Source organism: Plecotus auritus (assembly GCF_963455305.1).
Source record: "Plecotus auritus genome assembly, chromosome: 5".
Taxonomy (NCBI): domain Eukaryota; kingdom Metazoa; phylum Chordata; class Mammalia; order Chiroptera; family Vespertilionidae; genus Plecotus; species Plecotus auritus.
Window position 1 is genome coordinate 111183641 of NC_137776.1, and position 20660 is coordinate 111204300.

Here is a 20660-nt window from a genome sequence, read left to right on the forward strand (position 1 = left end):
AAATAAATTTACACTGCCTTTTATGTATGCCCATGTGTAGTCACTTTATGGTGCTCTGTATTTCTTCATGTGAATTCAAGTTCCTGTCTAATGTCCTCAACCTGAAACACTCCCTTTAGTATTTCTTGTAGGGCAAGTTTAACAGCGACAAACTCTCTGAGCTTTTGTTAAATCTGGGAATGTCTTAATATTCTCCTTCATTTTGCTAGATACAGAATTCTGCGTGACAGTCTTTTTTGTTCAATTTGTAATCTCACTGCCTCTGGGCTCTATTGTGTTTTTTATGAGAAGTCAACTGTTAATCTCATTGGGGGTCCCTTATACATGATGAATTGTTCTCTCTTGATGCTTTCAAGTTTCACTGATTTTGGCTTTCAGGTTTGATTATGTGTCTCAATGTGAAACTCTGAGTTTATCCTACTTGCAGTTCATTGAGCTTTCAGATGTCTAAATTAACATTGTTCATCAAATTTGGGAAGTTTTAAGCCATTACTTCTTTAAATACTTCCTTTTTCCTTTCTCCTATCATTCTTGAACTCCTATTATGCATTGTGGGCACACTTGATAGTCTGCCACAGGTCTCTTGGGCAGTATCTATCTTTTTTTTCACCTTTACATTCATTCTCTTCCTCAGACTGGATAATATCAATTGACCTAACTTCAAGTTCACTGATTCTTCTGCCTGCTCCAATCTGCTCTTGAATTTTTAATTTGTATTTTTGTACTTATCTACTCTGTAATTTCTATTTAGTTATTTTTTATAATTTCTCTTTATTGATATTCTCTATTGAATAAGATATTGTCCCGCTACTTTCCTGTAGTTCTTTGGGCATACCACTGACCCTTGAACAACATGGGTTTGAACTGCACAGATCCACCTATAAGCAGATTTTTAAATATATTTTTATTGATTTTAGAGAGAAAGGAAGGAAGAGGGAGAGAAATAGAAAAACACTAATATTCAAGCCCTGACCAGGGATCAAACACATATCCAGGTATGTGCCCCAACTGGGAAAAAATACTGGTGACCTTTTGGTGTACAGGCGATGCTCAACCAACTGAGCCACGTCGGCCAGGGCTATAAGCAGATTTTTTTTTCAATAAACATGTACAGTACTATTAATGTAGTTTCTATTCCTTATATCTTATTATTTTCTTTTCTCTAGCTTACTTTATTATAATAATATAGCAATATTTAGTATATATAATGTACAAAATATGTTAATCAACTATTTATGTTATTGATAAGGCTTCTGGTCAACAGTAGGCTATTAGTAGTTAAGTTTGGGGTAATTCAAGAGTTATACATGGATTTTCAACTGTGCAGGGGTTTGGTATTCCCAACCCCCACATTTTTCAAGAGTCAAGTATTGGATTAAAAATGGCGGCAAAGCCCTAGCTGGCTTGGCTCAGTGGATAGAACGTCAGCCTATGGACTGAAGGGTCCCAGGTTCGATTCCAGCCAAGGGCACATGAGGAATCCAAAGAGGACCACACCAAGACACATCATAATTAAAATGCTAAGAGCAAAAGACAAAGAGAGAATATTAAAAGCAGCAAGAGAAAAAAGTTAGTTACCTACAAGGGAGCACCCATAGGACTGTCAGCTGATTTCTCAACAGAAACTATGCAGACTAGAAGGAAGTGGCAAGAAATATTCAAAGTGATGAATAGCAAGAACCTACAATCAAGATTACTCTACCCAGCAAAGCTATCATTCAGAATTGAAAGTCAGATAAAGAGCTTCACAGATAAGAAAAAGCTAAAGGAGTTCATCACCACCAAACCAGTATTATATGAAATACTAAAAGTATTCTTTAAGAAGAGGAAGAAGAAGAAAAAGGTAAAGATAAAAATTATGAACAACAAATACATATCTATCAACAAGTGAATCAAGTGAATAAAAAACCTGATGACCAGAATAAAGTGGAGAATATAATAGAATCAGGGGCATAAAAAGGGAGTGTACTGACAATCCTCCGGGGGGAAAAGGGGTGTGGGGGGTACGGGAAGAGATTGGACAAAAATCATACAGCTATGGATGAGGACAGTGGGGGAGGGGGGAGACGGTAAGAGCATGGGGTGGGGTGGGAACCGGGTGGAAGGGAGCTATGGGGGGAAAAAAGAGGAACAACTGTAATAATCTGAACAATAAAGATTTATTTAAAAAATAAAAATAAAAATAAATAAATAAATAAAGACAAGGAGAGAATCATGAAGGCAACAAGAGAAAAGCAATTTACCTACAGAGGAGCTCCCATAAGGCTGTCAGCTGGTTTCTGAAACTCTACAGGCCAGAAGGGAATGGCATGAAGTATTCAAGGCAATGAAAAACAAGGATCTGAAACCAAGATTACTATAACGAGCAAGGCTATAATTCAAAATAGATGATGAGATAAAGATTTCCCAGGCCAAAAAAAAAAAAAAGGCTACAGGAGTTTATCTCCACCAAGCCAGCATTACAAGAAATGCTAGAGGAACTGCTATAACGAGAAGAAATAGAGAGAGGGAGAGAGAAACATAGGCATAAAGAATGAAAATGGCAATAAATAAGTACCTATCAATAATAACCTTAAAAGTAAATGGAGTAGCCCTAGCCAGTTTGGCTCAGTGGATAGAGCGTTGGCCTGTGGACCAAAGAGTCCCGGGTTCGATTCCAGTCAAGGGAACGTACCTTGGTTACAGGTTTGTGCAGGAGGCAACCAATCTATGTTTCTCTCACGTAAATGTTTCTGTCTTTCCCTCTCTCTTCCACTCTCCCTAAAAACTAATGGAAAGATATCCTCAGGTGAGGATTAACAACAATAAAAAAACATAAATGGAGTAAATGTTTCCATCAAATGAGACAGGGGTAGCTGAATGGATACATAAATATGACCCAAATATATGCTGTCTACAAGAGACACACCTCAGAACAAAAGACTCACACAGGATCAGAGTGAAGGATGGAAAAAAAAAATTTCCATGCAAGTAGAAAGAAAAAGCTGGAGTAGCAAAACTAAATAGACTTCAAAATGAAGGCCATCACAAGAAACAACAGAGGTCACTGCATAATACTAAAGGGATCGATCCAACGAGAGGCTGGAATCTGTTACATTTATACCATGGAATATTAGAAGAACAGACACTCCAAAAATTTATATGGAACCAAAAAAGACCCCAAACAGCTGAAGCAATCTTAAGAAAGAACAAAGTTGGAGGGATCAAAATACCAGACATCAAGTTATACTACAAAGCCACTCTAATTAAGACAGCCTGGTACTGGCACAAGAACATGCATACAGACCAATGGAACAGAACAAAGATCCCAGAAATCAACCCAAGCTATTACACGCAATTAATATTTGTCAAAGGAGGTGAGAACATACAATGGAGTCAAGATAGTCTCTTCAATAAATGGTGTTGGGAAAATTGGACAGATACATGTAAGAAAATGAAACTAGGTCACTAACTTATACCATACACAAGAATAAACTCAAAATAGGTAAAAGACTTAAATGTAAGATATGAAACCATAAAAATATTAGCAGACACTATAGGCAGCAAAATCTCAGACATCTCTTCCTCATAAAACTGAAAATGGAACTCCCATTTGACCCAGTGATCCCACTTCTAGGACTATATCCCAAGAAACTAGAAACACGAATCAGAAAGGATATATGTACCCCTATGTTCATAGCAGCACAATTTACAATAGCTAAAATTTGGAAACAGCCTAAGTGCCCATCAGCAGATGAGTGGATTAGAAAACTGTGGTACATCTACACAATGGAATACTACACTGCTGTAAGAAGGAAGGAACTCCTACCATTTGCAACAGCATGGATGGACCTGGAGAGCATTATGCTAAGTGAAATAAGTCAGAGAAAGATAAATATCACATGATCGCACTCATTTGTGGAATATAATGAACAACATAAACTGATGAACAAAAATAGATCCAGAGACAGAGAAACATCAATCAGACTGTCAAACCTCAGACGAAAGGCAGGAGAGGGTTGGGGGAAAGGGGAGAGATCAACCAAAAAACTTGTATGCATGCATATAAGCATAACCAATGGACACAGACACTAGGGGGGTGAGGACATGAGTAGGGGGGGCAATGGGGGAATAAGGACACATATGTAATATCTTAATCAATGAAGAAAAAAAATAAAAAGAAAAAAGAAAATTAAAAAAAACTCAGACATCTCTCGTAGCAATATGTTTACTGATACATCTCCTAAGGCAAAGGAAACTAAGGAGAAAATAAACAAATGGGAATACATCAAAATAAAAAGCTTCTGCACAGCAAAAGAAACCATCAACAATATAAAAAGGGAACCCTCTGTATAGGAGAACGTATTTGGCAATGGTATATGTGATAAAGGGTTAATATCCAAAATATATAAGGAGTTCATACAATTCAACAAAAGGAAGACTAACAACCCAATTTTAAAATGGGCAAAGAACCGAAACAGACACTTCTCCAAAGTAGACATACAGATGGCCAAGAGGCATATGAAAAAATCCTCAAAGTCACTGTTCATCAGAGAGATGCAAATTAAAACAACAATGAGGTAGCACCTCACACCTGTCAGAATGGCTGCCATCAACAAAACAAATGACAAGTGCTGGCTGGTGAGGATGTGGAGAAAAATGAACCTTAGTACACTGCTGGTGGGAATGCAGACTGGTGCAGCCATTATGGAAAACAGTATAGAGTTTCCTCAAAAAATTAAAAATGGGACTGCCATTTGACCCAGTAATCCCACTTCTAGAAATATATCCTAAGAAAACAGAAACACCAATCAGAAAGATATGCACCCCTATGTTCATAGCAGCACAATTTACAATAGCTAAGATCTGGGAGCAGCCCAAGTGCCCATCAGTATATGAGTGGATAAAAAAGCTGTAGTACATTAATACCATGGAATATTATGCAGCAGTAAAAAAAGAAGGATCTCTTACCCTTTGAGACACCTTGGAGGGACCTGGAGAGTATTATGCTAAGCGAAATAAGCCAGTCAGAGAAAGACAAGTACCACATGATCTCACTCATACTGGAATCTAATGAACAAAATAAACTGATGAAAAAATAGATCCAGAGACACAGAAGCATAGAACAGACTGTGGAATCCCAGAAGGAAGGTGGAAGAGGGTGGGTGGGCAGAGAACCACCAAAGAATTTGTATGCATATATGCATAACCCATGGACACAGACAATAGAGTGGTGAAGGCCTGGGGTGGGGGCAGGGTCAGGCTAGAAGGGGTCAATGGGGGGAAAAAAGGGTCATATGTAATACTTTCAACAATAAAGATTGAATATGGAAAAAAAAAAAAAGCCAAGTCAACTGTACTTAAGTTAGCTGATTTATAAAGTCTTTGTGTACTACCGTGTTTCCCCGAAAATAAGACAGTGTCTTATATTAATTTTTGCCCCCAAAGACACGCTAGGTCTTATTTTCAGGGGATGTCTTATTTTTTCCATGAAGAAGAATACAGTATACATTTATTGTTAAATGAAAATAAAGGAAATTTATTACCTGTATACGGTACGGTAGTATGGTAGTTGTCAACACAAACCAGACAAACTGTGAATCCTACAGTATCAAGAATTTACTCATTTATTCAATGACAATCATGTCATCATCTTCTGGAACATCATCATAACAATCCAATTCCTGAATTTCCTGGTGAATTTCTTGTGACTCCATTTCTTTCAGAATCAGTGGACCAAATCTCTCATGTTTAGCAATAGCACTGTCTTTAAATGACTACTTCTTGTCAAGGTAGCCTGCTCGCAGTGCATTTGCAATGCAACTGTCAGTGATTTTCTCCCATGAATTCTTCACCCAAGTCACAACTTCTTGCAGTTTAGGTTTCACAAAGTTTCCACGCTGATTTCTCTCCATTCTATTTTCAATGTAGTCATTAATTTCCATGCGCAAATTGTCTTTGAATGGCTTGTTTATTGCAATACCAAGAGTCTGGAGATAGGCCGTCATTCCTGCGGGAATCATTATCTGATCTATTTTTCTTTCGTGAAGAAACGTCTTCATGTCTTTAGCGCGGTGAGTGCTGGCTGCATCCCAGACTAGCAGACCTCTTTGGCTCCCTCAAATAACAAGCGGCAGCATTAAATCGACCCACTTCCTTATAACTGCTTGTGTGGCCCAGGCTTTTTCAGTTTCAAGAATAAAAACGCCCAAAACACATTCAATCTTTTCCTTCTTGCCCTTAGAAATGATTAAAGGTGGGATTTTAGTGCCATCCAGACGAATTGCCAAAATACAGGAAACACGTGCACTTTCGTAAGCAGTGGAGGGAATGTACGCTAAGGAGGCACCCCGCTGTTCAATTGTTGTTTGAGATGATTGGCCCATAAACACTGCAGTTTCATCCATAGCAATCATGTTGGAAAGATTGTATTTAGAGAAGTCAGCATCATCAATAAAGGACTTGAATGCAAGTGCTCGCTTAATAACTTGAGTATCTTCCAACCTAAACAATGTTGTAGATCTTCTTAAAGACAGTTCACTTCGCTGAAGGAAATTATCCAGCCAGTGTTGTGATGCTTTGAAGTCTTCGGGGGCTATGTCAAACTGTGGTGCCATTGCAAGGGCAAATTCTTGAATCTGAGCCCTATTCACAACCAAAGCCTTTGCTCTCCTGTCAACAACCCATTCACAGATCAGGTCTTCCAGCTCGGAAAATAATGGTTGCCGACCTGATCCACACTTGCGCTTTTTAGCATTTCCCTTGTCCACTTGTTCAATGAGGTTACCATACTCTGCTCGCCATTTTCGGACCAATCGGATACTCAACATCTTCTCTTTGCAGAAAGCAGTAAGATTTTGGCCCCAAGAGTCTTCCACGATTCCTTTCTTGTACTCCACGGAGTAGCTTTTTCTTTTTGCGCTCATTTCTAGGGGTTAAAAAAAAGGAATTGGGGTATCAAGGTGGGGGGAGGGGGATCACTCAAAATGACACAGGGGGTATCAGAGGGGGGAATCAAAATGGCACAGGAGAATCAGAGGGGGGATTACCATTTTAGTAACCCCTTTTGATCCTCCTGTGTCATTTGGATTGCCCGCTCTGATCCCCCTGTGTCATTTTAAGTGATCCCCCTCCCCCCACCCCTGTGCCACTGAACACCTTCACCAGACATCCCCCCTACCCCTTTATCAGACATTTACCCCCTGGGGACTGTCACTGGGCTTGCTGGGGCCTGGATCTGGGCTGGAGCAGGGTCTGCCACTGACTGAGAACCTTCAGTCATCATGAAGGCAGCTGCGAGCATCAGGTAGTGTCACCAGAGACAGACCAGCACTCACCACCTTCACTGCGTCCCGTTGCTCTAATCCTCCTGTTCTTCTACACGCATCTGCGAAAGTCTCCTCCTCTCTCCCGCCCCGCGCTCACCGCTCACTCCGACCTCCGCTCCGCCTCCACACAGCAGTGACGTCAGGACTCCGTGTAACGTCACTGGTTGCTAGATGCCAGTCGGGGCGGCCCTAGCGACCAGTTTACGGTAAATTAATTTTCATTCTGAAACAGAGCCTGGGGGCCTTATTTTTGGGGGGTGCCTTATATTTCACTCAGAAGGAAACATGTAAGTAGGTCTTATTTTCGGAGGATGTCTTATTTTCGGGGAAACACAGTAGGTCCAATGTCTGGGCTTCCTCGGGGACAGTTTCTGTTGTGTGCTTTGTTTCCTGCATGTTAGCCATACTTTATTTCTTTGCATGACTTTTAACTTTTGTTGAAAACTGAAGATTTTAAATGGCATACGTATTATGGAACTCTATAAATCTGATTCTCCTTCCTCCAGGTGTGTTGTTTATGCTGTTTGTTATTATTGTTTGTTTAGTGATGTTTCTTAACTAATTCTGCAAAGTCTATATTCTTTGTTACATCTGGTCACTTAAGTCTCTGCTCAGTTAAATTACTGCTCACTAATGATTGGACAGAGATTTTCTAAGCGTCTAGAACAGGGGTGGGGAATGTCTGGCCCGAGGGTTGTATAAGGCCTATGAAGTCATTTGGCTTGGCCCTGCCCAGGCATTCGAGGTGAGCTAATTAAATGTTTGACTAAATATAGCATGCTAATTTTTAACTTGATAATTTTGTATGGCCCAAGGATGATGTTATAAATATCCAAATGGCCCTTAGCAGAAAAAAAGGTTCCCCACCCCTGGTTAGAACCACTAAGTCTCCCAGTCATTGCCAAAGGCTCTGTGTGTATGTCGGGGCATACATTCAACACACAACCGGACAATTGACTGCTCTGCCTTATCCTTCACTTCCTTCAAAGAATCTCAAGGTCAGCCAGAGGTGTGAATTTAGAGCCTTAGTTAGGTCTTCACTGAGTTAGCGCAAAGCCCTGCTTGTGCACAAGACCTAGATTTCTAGGAATATGTCTGAGTTTTCCAAAACCTCTAAGGACATCACATTCTCAACTTTTCGTTTTAGGTTTTTTGGTTAGCCTATTACTTCTAACTGTCATACATCAGCTCTGACAGCCACAATGTTAACCAACTGTCTGTAAGTGTTTTTGACAAATACACCAAGGTAAAGGCTTTTCAACTGGGTGAATGTCAAGTCAGGCAAAATAAAGAGAGCCTACAAGGTCTTCCAAGAAACACCAGATAGGTCAAATAATGAGGCTCTAATCCAGGGATGGGCAAACTTTTTGACTCGAGGGCCACAATGGGTTCTTAAACTGGACCGGAGGGCCAGAACAAAAGCATGGATGGAGTGTTTGTGTGAACTAATATAAATTCAAAGTAAAGGAGCGGAGGGGAGAGGAAGAGAACCCTCCGCTCTTTCGGCTCCGCGGGCCGGATAGAACAGCCGAATGGGCCGGATCCGGCCGGCGGGCCATAGTTTGCCCACGGCTGCTAATCCATTCTTTCCCTCAATGAGTTCCAGGCTCCTGGTTTCACTGTGATTGGTATTCAAGATTAACACAGAGTTGGAGGGGGTTATGGGAATAGGGTAAGTGAAAGCTTGCTGTTCTTACTGAGATTGAGCCATTTTTTCTTGAATAAACACTTCCCAGACTATTATAAGTCTCTGGTTAATTTCCAGAGTTATGTAAAAGTTGATTTTGACAATTTGGGTCAGTTTTCCCATTGGCTTTATGGAGAACATTTCAGAGGTCATTAATCCACCATTTTCCAAGAGTCTGCATTCTTAACTTATAGGTGACCACTGTCCTAAGATTGTTGATGATGAAATACTAGCTCATCCACACTGCAGAGAATACTGAATCCCCATGCAGTCTGTGGGCATCTAGTCTGTCAGACATAGCTCTTGCCCTAGGGGCACTCTCAGCTGGTGGTTAGGAGGAGGATAAGCAAAACTAAAATTGAGGGGAGAAATGCTAAGTTTCAGAAGGGGTAGCTTATGGTGCCATGGGAGCTGAACACAAGGGAAATGGACATCTGGCTGAAAGAAGGTTAGGGAGGCTTGTGGGACAAAGGCTTTCAGCATTTCCAGTTACCAGAGCTAATGTGGCAGTGCAGGGCTCACATCTCACAGAAGAGAAGAACATGGTCAGGTAGGAAATAGCTGGCTCACAGCCCATGGCCTAAGCAAATACAGCAGAAATAATTTCTTTTTTTTTTTAATTGATTTTAGAGAGAGAGGGTGAGAGATACAGAAACATCAATGAGCTGCCTCCTGCATGCCCCCTACTGGGGATCAAGCCTGCAGTCAGGGCATATGCCCTGACCAGGAATCAAACCAGTGATCTCTTGGTTCATGGGTTGATGCTCAACCACTGAACCACACTAGCTGGGCTAGCAGAGAAAATTCCTATCCATCACAGCCTGTATAGTCATGACCACATAGTACACGCCAGGCTCTGTGTGAGGCACTAGTGTGTTAGAAGGTCTGTGTTAGATAAAGGTTTTCTTGTGCCCTAACCTGTTTTGCTCAGTGGATAGAGCATCGGCCTGTGGACTGAAGGGTCCCAGGTTCAATTCCAGTCAAGGGCATGTACCTTGGTTGAGGGCACATCCCCAGTAGGGGGCGTGCAGGAGGCAGCTGATCGATGTTTCTCTCTCATCGATGTTTCTAACTCTCTATCCTTCTCCCTTCTTCTCTGTAAAAAATCAATTAAATATATTTTTTTTTTTAAAAAAAAAAAGGTTTTCTTGTGCTTACTGACTCTGGTTCCTGTACCAGAAGTAGCATACTGGCAGATTGTGGGCAAAATTGAACCCCAGATTATATTGTTTTCCCTGCACTGAAATAGCCTATATAAACTAGCTTCTGACACTTAAAAATCTGAAGATTTCACATAAAAATCAGGTAAAAGCAGCTCTAGTGATACTGAACTCAAATTCCCACCTGGCAAAATTTATCTGGAGCCACACTGAGCTGTAACCTTTGGACAAGAATGAGCTCTTAGCTCCACCATAGTCTTCAACATCTGTTTTATCTCCTGGACTCTAAGGCCCAGTGTCAACTGCCTCATATCACCATTCTTAAATGTTGATTTTCTTTTAATTGAAATAGGAGCTGAGAGAAATTTTTTGTATCCATATCTCAATCTAAACAATGTGAAAAGAAAAGCTAGACCAAGAAGATAATGTGTTTAAGAAAAAGGAAAGATGACACATTTCTTTGTGGAAGTGAAGTCTATTTCTACATAGTTAAGGCCATTATACATCAAACCGTAAGAAGGACCCATGGCCAATATTCAGGAGCAATGAGAAAATAAAATGATTTGACAACAAAAAAAGGCTGTAAACAAGGTTAAAGTGTGAATATAATTAAAGTATATGATGTGCCTCTGAATAAAATGATGTAGCAAGTGGAAAAAAAATACACAACAGAAATTATGTACCTTAAACAAAATCAAATATTTGCAATTTTACTTATACCTAAAAAACTAACACTTAGTGTGTTGAAGAAATGGCAGAATTTTAAAGGTCCTGAAGTATTTAAGTCATTTGAAGCACTTTCAATGTGAATTATGAAGTACAGATTCAAAACATATAACCAGTTAACCACATTTATCCACTGTGTCCATAAGAAATTTTATAGGCACAACACCAGAAATGACACATGCATATGATAATGCTCCTGTAATGCTGTTGTCCCAGCCCCAGAAACATAAACCCAGTGCTTTTTTTAACATAAAACAATAACATCCCAAGAAATAACTTTATGCTTTAAAATAAAAAAGGTTAGCACCAAACACTATGAAATAGTAATGAACCAAAATCCCGCCTGTGACTTGGCAAGCAGACAGCTGACAACCTACATGAGGAACTGGAAGCACGACATGGTAGCATGTGACATATATGTGGAGGTCAGGGGATGAGCTGCTGATGAGGTTTTTTAGGTTTTTTTGAACTGCTGACCGAAATATATTTAGTTATTTCACTCAAATGGAAATTCCTATTCCAGCTTATCAGCAAAGATGGAAAAAAAGACTAGGGTTTAGGGTTGGGAGTCAACCCATTTTAACAGGTGAACATTGTTCTGCAAGGGCTTCTACAAATAGTTGCACTAATCCACAAGTCAATTCACTTATTCCTACTGATGCAATGTCTTTGAGAATCACATCGAAGACATAATATTGTCTACTTACCTACAGATCTATCAATTTCCAGAACTAAATGTTATATCTCCAATTGTTGAGATAAAGACTGGAATCCACTAAAAGTTCTCTTACTACAAAAGTGACTAAAGAGATTGACATCATTTTTCTAATATCAGCAATAAAAAGTAAATGAAAGGCAACAAAAATAACAATGCTATATGATATTGAAAACTAAATACGGTAAGACTGGCATTGCAGAATTATAAAATACCTCAATGAAAAGTTATCCTAAAAATAAAAACAATCAAGCAAAGGTTCCCTCCATGTTGGAAGCGCCTTCATGTGTGAACAGCTATTTTCCACCACGAGTCATTAAAAGTAAGCACAACTCCTAATTGACAGGCAAGGATATAGTCTGTCCTACATTCAGCAAGAGGTAGAAGATCTGACACTTACATCTTGGGGCAAAAGAAAAGATGTCAGGTTCTAAAGGAGAAATGAATAGGAAAGAAAAATTTAATAATTTAAAGATTAAAATATTTATTTTCAACTTTAATTTTTTGCATTTTATTTAAGTTCTAATATCACACATGCCTATATAGCTATGTTGTCATATCAGAGATGAATGAAAATAAAAGTGGTTTAGTTTTCTGTTGATTTGTCTATCATCAACCAGTTGTGTTCATTTGCTGTGTATTTCTTCCCCTGAGTTTCGTACCCCTGCCTTCTATCAACCTCCAACTCAATTAATAAAATATCTTATATTTCAGAACATTATAAAGAAAAGAGTCTTCTGCCCCAATCAGAGAGCAGTTTCATGCTGGTAGGGGCTATCACTTCTTGTATACTCAATAGAGCCAGAAACATAGTGAGTACTCAAAACTTACCCAGTGTAAGTTTTGTGAGCTGCTGACCGAAATGTACTTAGTTATGTCACTCAAATGGAAATTCCTGCCCCAGCTTATCAGCAGAGATGAGAACAAAGACTAGGGTTGGGTTCTTACCCATTTTAACAGGTGAACATTATATACCCATCTCCCCTTTTCAGACACTGTCCCAACCACATTTGGCTCTTCTTTCATTCACTCACCTCCACAATTCCTTGGTGCCTGAAACCTCATTCCAGACCTATAACAAGAGAAGAGAGAAAAGGAGAGCTGTTCAGTCACCATGCAGTTAGCACTTAGCCTGCCAGGCCCTATGGAGGGAAAAGCTAAATCAGACCCAGTGCCTGCACTCATGAAAACTCCTCCTGGGACATCTATACTAATAAAAGCCTAGGTGGCCCTCACACCCTCCCACTATGCCCTCATGTCATCACAAGATGGTGACCCCCATGTTGTCCCAAGATGGCTGCCCCCACGCTGTCACAAGATGGCCACCCCCACATCGTCACAAGATGACCACCACAAGATGGCCAGCAGGGGAGGGCAGTTGGGGGCGACCAGGCCTGCAGGGGAGGGCAGCTGTGGAGGAGGGCAGTTGGGGGCAAACAAGCCAGCAGGGGAGGGCAGTTGGGAGCGACCAGGCCTGCAGGGGAGGGCAGTTGGGGGCGACCAGACCTGCAGGGGAGGGCAGCTGGAGGCAACCAGGCCTGCAGGGGAGGGCAGCTGGGGGCGACCAGGCCTGTAGGGGAGGGCAGCTGGGGGTGACCAGGCCAGCAAGGGAGGGCAATTGTGGGCAATCAGGCCAGCAGGGGAGGGGTTAGGGGACAATCAGGCTGGCAGGCAGAAGTGGTTAGGGGCAATCAGGCAGGCAGTCACGTGAGTGGTTAGGAACCAGCAGTCCCGGATTGTGAGAAGAATGTCCCAGATTGGAGTGGGTGCAGGCTGGGCTGAGGGACAACCCCCCCACCCCCTGCATGAATTTCATGCACCCGGCCTCTAGTATTGAAATAAAAACCACCACCAAAAAAGTGAGAAAGGAGAGAATGACCAAATCAATGCAGCCAAGGGATGCAGAAATGATTACTGATCAAGTCCCAAAGGATGGGTCATTGCACTTTAAGAGAATGGCTGAAGCATTCCAGGGAGAGACAGAACCACCTGTGCAAAGATTCAGACGAGTGAGAGACAGTGAGTAATTTGCCTTAATTAGAACATAAAGTTCTGGGGAAAGGAGCTGGAGACTGGCTTACACCAATTCTTGGAAGTCATAATGGCAAAAACAGTGTGAAGCTACTTGAGAATTGTGAATGGAGGAGTGGTGCGTCAAACTGTGTTTTAGGAAAATCACTCTGGCTGCTGTGAGAAGGAAGGATTGGAAATGAGGGCACAGGTTATAAGAAGGTTGCTGCGATGGAGTAAATTAAAGCACTGGCCCCAGGGATGTCCAAGATGCCAAGATGGTGGAATGGAACAGCTGCCAAGGGGAGGCCTCTATATGGGCCCTGGTCTACAAACTGCCCTCGGCAGAAGCATCTGGAAGAGGCTCAGGTGGCATGTGGAAGGCCCACACCTGCATTCTGGAACTCTCTGGCCTCTGCCACCCTGGATTCTGGAGCCTATACAGCTTCACTGGGAACTACTGTGGAGATTTCTGTGGCCCAGTCCCACTGAGGGTCCTATCCCAGAAACGTAGCGTTCCAAGCCCTGGAAGACACAATGGCTGTCCTATCTGAGCCCAGGTTCCCATTTCTACAGCTCTCGCTCACCTAAATCAAAGTTTCTCAGCCCTTAAGAAGTCTTTTGGGCCCTATCCAGTTGCGGGTTCAATTCCAGATGGGGGCACATATGGGAGATAACCAATGTTTCTCTTACATTGATGTTTCTCTCTCTCTTCCCCTTCCTCTCTCTAAAATCAATAAAAACATATCCTCGGGTGAGGATTAAAGTAGTCTTTTTGGCAGGTAGGAATGTAACGTTTATATTTTACAAAGTCAAACCAGCCAAGAAAATTTATCCATTTCCCTTTTCTATAGTTCCCAGTTCAAAACACTACTGAGATCTTGTTTCTCCTATCCACCTTTAAGGATCCCTCTGACCCTGGCCTTAACTGTACACCCTGAGGCAGGGATTACTACCTCACTTTACCTAACAGGGAATCTATAACTTAGAACGTTCATGCTATAAAAAGACTCTAAGGCAGTAGTAAGCAAACTCATTAGTCAACAGAGCCAAATATCAACAGTACAATGATTGAAATTTCTTTTGAGAGGCGAAAACCGACTTCTGCGCATGGGCCATGAAGTTTCAATCGCACTGTATGTGAGCGCCCGCACGTGGTATTTTGTGGAAGAGCCACACTCAAGCGGCCAAAGAGCCGCATGTGGCTCAGGAGCCGCAGTTTGCCGACCACTGGTCTAAGGCATATCCCTTTCAAACTCTGCCTCTTTGTCATCCCTAGCCTGCTGCTGTGGAAGCAGCCAGGGATCCAGTTCCATCCCTGTGTGGGACCACTTGGATGTCCTTGAATAACGCATTCACTGAGATACTCACCTTAGTGGTAAACATGGGGATGAAAAGCCACTATTTTACTTGACACATTTAAAATTATAATTACAGGACTCAGGTAATGATCTGTTTATTAATCTTTTTGTAAAAATAATAAATTATTTTAAAATGTACTCAACAAATACTTATTGAGAGTGTGATAGGCAGTTAGACAGACATGAGCAGAGCAAGGACTAAGGACCAGGTATAGAAGGTCGTAGCAACTGACAATTGTAGGGTGGGCCCTCATCCCCAGGGTGACTTTTCCTCCCCTAGCATTTCATTGGTCATGTGGTTTGAACCCCCTGATCTTTCATATCTCTGGGCACTTCGTTTAGATCCCTGCCCCTAACTTTTCCTCCCTGGAGACAACATCTAGGCCTCAGCTATATTTCAGCTCCAGGCCCAGAAAAGCAGCAAAACCAGATAAGCAACACCAGGGCTGACCTCAGGACCAGCTGCACTGCATAATGATCACCTGCCCTGGTGCCAACCAATCAGTGGAGACCCTGACCCTGAAAGGACACACATGAAAAGCTGCAGACTATTCCACTGAGTTATTCCCCTGGAATCTCCCCTAACACCTCCACGCTTAAAACCTTAAGAAGGAGGACCCAGTGCACACTCCCTCCAGGGAGCACATCTGAGCCTTTCTTTCCCTTTCCCCGGCCCCCCAGGTGTCACCTTTACCTTCCTCACTTCAAAGCTTCAAGGGCCCTTCCTTTGCCTCTACCTACTAATTACTTATTCTATCTCTGTGATTTTGTAAATAAATGTTCTCTTATAGTTTGAGTCTTGGCTGTGAATTCTTTCCTAGCCAGAACTCAAGCACGGAGGTTGCCAAATCCAGGTCCAGTCTCACCACCACCACCAAGAGTCTGTGATGTAAAAGACAAAATCCCTGTTCTTAGGAACGAGTAACGGGGAAGCAGTTATCACCCTACAAACAAGCGCTTCTAGTTGTGCCGAGTCCCAGGAAGGAAGAGCTGAGTGCAGGAGTCACCAGCGATGAAGCCCAGGCGAGACTAACGCACTCAATGGGAATTGAGCACAGCCAAGCATTGTGCGGGGCTCCAGGGCTCGAAGAAACAGGACGAGGTCGCCCCCTAGAGGAGGGGCTAGGGGCGTGGCTTTTCAGGCAGAGCCAGTGAGGAAAATTCCAGAATATTCCAGAAAGAAAACCGCTCCCTAATCTCTGGAGTAAATCCAGATGGAAACGCGCTGGCGGTCTGTAGGCAGGGAGGGGGCCTTTCCGAGCGACCTTTTCAGCGGCCGCGGCAGCAGCCACCTTACGGGCCGAGAGCGCCCTCTGCCGGTCACAGATTCAAGCCGCCGAAAGCCCCAACCCGGACGGGGAAACGGGACAGAGAAGGGCCGCCTTGGGCACTCAGTGGCCCTGTCCCCAGCCCGGGTGCGCTACCTTGTCCACCTGGGCAGCACGGAGCAGGTCTCGGGCCTCCAGGAAGGAGAAGACGTGCAGCAGCTCGTGTATGCCCAGCTGCGGCCCCATCGCTTCCGCAGTTCCAGGACCGCCCCGCTTCCTCCGCGCTTCCGCCCCGCGGGCCAATCCCCGCCCGGCCCGCCTCTGCGTTCCTGCCCCGGGCAGAACCCGCCCTGTTAGCCGCGCATGCGCCTCATTAAGCCAATCCCGGACCCGTCCGCCGCTCCTCGGCCGCTCCTCGGCCGCTCCTTCCGCTGTGCTGTGGCCGAACTAACGCCGCCTCTCCCTGGCCTGGGATCTGCCTCTGACTTCACCCTTGGATCTCGCCTTTGCCCTGACCTTTATCCTGACACTCCCCAGACCCTCGCCCAACCCCTTCTAGTGACATCCACCCTCGTCCTGACCTTCCCTGGACCTTACAGTGGCCCCGAACCCGCAACTCTGGACCCCTCGCTGTGGTGCTGGCCCTGCGCCGTGGTCCCACCCCTTACCAATATGTGTGTCCAGTCCTCCACCTCAACCTCACCCCTCCCCTCTAAACCTAACCTTTGACTTGGACCTCTCACCTGGTTCATACCTGGCCTTCACCCTGGCCCTGGTCCTGCCATGTGCCCCTATCCTCAACCTTGCCCTGCTCATCACCCTAGTCCTTATTAGCCCCCTGTTCCACCCTTAGCCCCTCGTTCCTTCACCTAAACCTGATCCTGACACCCTCACCCTGAACTTCATCCTGGCCCTGACCCTTACTTTCACAATGACCCTCAGCCGCCCTCTTACGTTGGCGCTGGCACTTGCCCAGACCCTAGCCGAGGGGTGGGCAAACTTTTTTTTTTTTTTAATATATTTTATTGATATTTTACAGAGAGGAAGGGAGAGGGATAGAGAGCTAGAAACATCGATGAGAGAGAAACATCGATCAGCTGCCTCCTGCACACCTCCCACTGGGGATGTGCCCGCAACCAAGGTACATGCCCTTGACCGGAATCGAACCCGGGACCCTTCAGTCCGCAGGCCGATGCTCTATCCACTGAGCCAAACCGGTTTCGGCAGGGGCAAACTTTTTGACTAGAGGGCCACAATGGGTTCTTAAACTGGACTGGAGGGCCGGAACAAAAGCATGGATGGAGTGTTTGTGTGAACTAATATAAATTCAAAGTAAAGGAGCGGAGGGGAGAGCAAGAGAACCCTCCGCTCTTTCTGCTCCGTGGGCCGGATAGAACAGCCGAACGGGCCGGATCCGGCCCCCGGGCCGTAGTTTGCCCACGGCTGCCTAGCCCTAACTAAACCTCATGCCTTCCTTACCATGGTCCCTAACCTGGTCCTCACCCTTGCCTTGGGCCCTGACCCTAAACTTCACTCTAGACTTGGACCTGGCCCTGGACACGTCAGATCAGTTAGTGTAAGGTCATGATCAAGTTCAAGGTCAGAGCAGGTCAGAGTCACAGTCAGGATGAATGTAAGATGAGGGCAGAGTAATAAGGGTCAGAATCAGAGTGAGGGTGAATGTCTAGTTCAGGGTAAAATTCTGTATCAGGTTAAGGATCTGGATGATAAAGAGGTGTCAGAATCAGGTTCATGGTCACGATCAGTGTAAGGGAAATTTTAGGGCCAGGGTGTTTAAGTTCAAAATCAATGTGAGAGTCATGATCAAGGTCAGGACCAGGGTCAGGTTGAGTGTCCATTAGAGGATCAGTGAGAGGATGGAGGTCAGGTGGTTATTGTCAGGATGAGGTAAGATTGAGAGTTGCACTTGGGTTGACAGTGAATGTCCAATTCTGTCTAGGATTTGGTATCAAGGTCAGGGTGAGGCTGATATTCAGGATATTTAGGGTCAGTGTCAGGTTATGGGTCCAGATCAACGTTAGGATAGTCAGTTCAGGGTGAGCATGATGTTCATTGTCAAGGTCAATTAAGTCAATGTGGGGTTTGTTTTTTATTGCTGCTGGAGTTCAGACCTCCTACCTTCACCTCTCTCTTGCATATACACCCACCTGGATAATCTAAGATACTCTTCCCTTGTCAAGGTCTGTATGCTTAATCACATCTGCAAAGCCCTTTTGCTATGTAAGGCAACATTTTCATAGGTTAGAACATGGACATCTTTGAGGGTTGAGCATTATTCCACCTACCAGTTATTGTCAGGTTTAAGGTCAAGGATGGGTCAAGATGTGGGCATTGACCACGCTGAAGATGATGGTCATCATAATGATGGTCAAGTTTGATTTCACATCAGGTTCACAGCCAAGTGTGAATCCAGGTTCTGCTCTAAGGTCAGTGTTAGGATGAGGATCAAGGTCAGGGTGAAATTAAGGTTTGGGTTAATGTCAATGTAGGATCAGGGTGCTGGTAAGTTTTGAAGTGCAGACTAGTTTCAGTGTGAGTGGTTCAAGGTCAGGTTCTATAGTTAGAGTAGATGACTATGATGGTCCTTGTTAAGGTGAGAATTCAGTCTAGGGGTAGGGATAGAGTGAAGTTGAGAGTCACAATCAGATTAAGTGTAGTAAGAGTCTCATTCATGATAGTGTTGAGTTATGACCAGTGTAACAAATAGTCATTGTCAAAGGTAAGTCAAGGTCAGGATAAGTATGACAGCCATGTTAAGCATCAGAATCAGGGTCATGATGAGCATGAAAGTATGAATGCCAATTAGAGAGGGTCAGTGTTATTGTGAGAGTGATGGGAAGTTCATGAAAAAGGTTAAGTTCTATGTAAAGTGGGGTGAGAGTTATGGTGAGGGTCACAGTCAATGCTAAGATCAAGGTCAGGTTTTTTTTTTTTTTTTAAAACATTTTATTGATATTTCACAGAGAGGAAGGGAGAGGGATAGAGAGCCAGAAACATCGATGAGAGAGAAACATCGACCAGCTGCCTCCTGCACACCCCCCACTGGGGATGTGCCCGCAACCAATGTACATGCCCTTGACCGGAATCGAACCCGGGACCCCTCAGTCCGCAGGCTGACGCTCTATCCACTGAGCCAAACCGGTTTCGGCCAAGGTCAGGTTTAGGTGGGTAAGGGTCTGACAATGAATTGGGTGAGGGTGAGTGTATATGTCAGTCAGGGTGATGAATAAGGGTCAGGACAGAGTTAAGGTCAAGGTCAGGGTGGGTTAAGGTTTAGGGTCTTATGTGAGTGGGGCTGCTTGAGGGTCAATGGTCAAGGGTATGGGTATAAGTCCTCATTTATGTGGAGATGAGAGTTACCAGAAATTGAGCTAGACATTCTGACACAGATGTGGCTGGAGAAAACAGGCAGAGGCCAGATACTGAAAACATCTTTAAAGACATATGAGATGGTCACTTTCTCCTCCAGAAAGCAACAACTGGAGTTTGTGTTTTACATTCCCTCTAAAAACAGTGACTGTGGCAGTGTTAGTCACCTCTGTCCTCAGTGCTTACAGAAGTTTATTCACATGGGACACAGAATGAATATCTATACTAATAAAAGGGTAATATGCAAATTGGTCAGGATGCCCTCACAGTAACAACCGAACAGCAGGCTGCGTGGGGCGACCAGGCTGGCAGGGGGGTGTGATGACCCACGTCCCGCATGGTTCAGGATTTGGGCTCTGGAGAAGGGACGCACGCAAATGACAGAGATGAGACAAGAAATAATAATTTGGAAATTGGGGGGCCAGGCGGGAGCCCAAAGCAACAGGAAGGACTCTACTTGTGCTCAGGCCTTGCTATCTTTTATTCAATTTAAGATACACAGATAGCCCTTAGGCAGGCAATCCCAGTAATAGACAGACTATCTTATCAGTAAGGATTTACATGACCATCTGGTCAGGAAATTGCTTCAGCTACCATTGTCTCGACTAAACAGTTGGTGCATAGCTCTGACCTTTGCCAGGGCTCAAGGTTCACCAGCGTTCTCGGCTCCTAGTCCACACCTCTCTGCTAGTGAAGACAATGGGCAGCTTCCAACAGGGGGGTTAGTGAGGGACAACCAAACGACTGAACAACAGGCTGCATGGGGCGACCAGGCCAGCAGGGGGGCAGTGAGGGCCGACTAGGCCAGCAGGGGTTGATCAGGCCAGCAGAGGGGGGCAGTGAGGGGTGACCAGGTCAGCAGGGGGGGCAGTTGGGAGCAACCAGGCCAGTGGGGGGGCAGTTGGGGGCGACCAGGCCAGCAGGGGGGTTACTGAGGGATGACCAAATGACTGAACAGCAGACTGCGTGGGGCGACCAGGCTGGCAGGAGGTTTAGTGAGGGACAACCAAATGACTGAACAGCAGGCTGCGTGGGG

General features: G+C 44.1%; 1 protein-coding gene across 3 annotated transcripts in view; it reads right to left on the minus strand.

The window, feature by feature from the left end:
- The window catches only part of LOC308248628 (F-box/WD repeat-containing protein 12-like), a 53100-nt gene extending 36567 nt beyond the window's left edge, over positions 1–16533 (minus strand). For 2 of the 3 annotated variants that reach the window (XR_013960630.1, XM_080668762.1), the window contains exons 1-2: positions 16391–16533; positions 12630–12667 (exon numbers count right to left, since the gene is read on the minus strand). Coding sequence is in view for 2 of the 3 variants with exons in the window: in XM_080668762.1 (XP_080524888.1) it covers positions 12630–12667; positions 16391–16480 (128 nt within the window). In the remaining variant the exon portion in view is untranslated. Of the gene's footprint in view, positions 1–11995; positions 12026–12629; positions 12668–16390 lie in introns of all 3 variants that reach the window. The other variant, XM_080668763.1, reaches the window with a different exon arrangement.
- Between the last annotated feature and the right edge of the window lie 4127 nt (positions 16534–20660).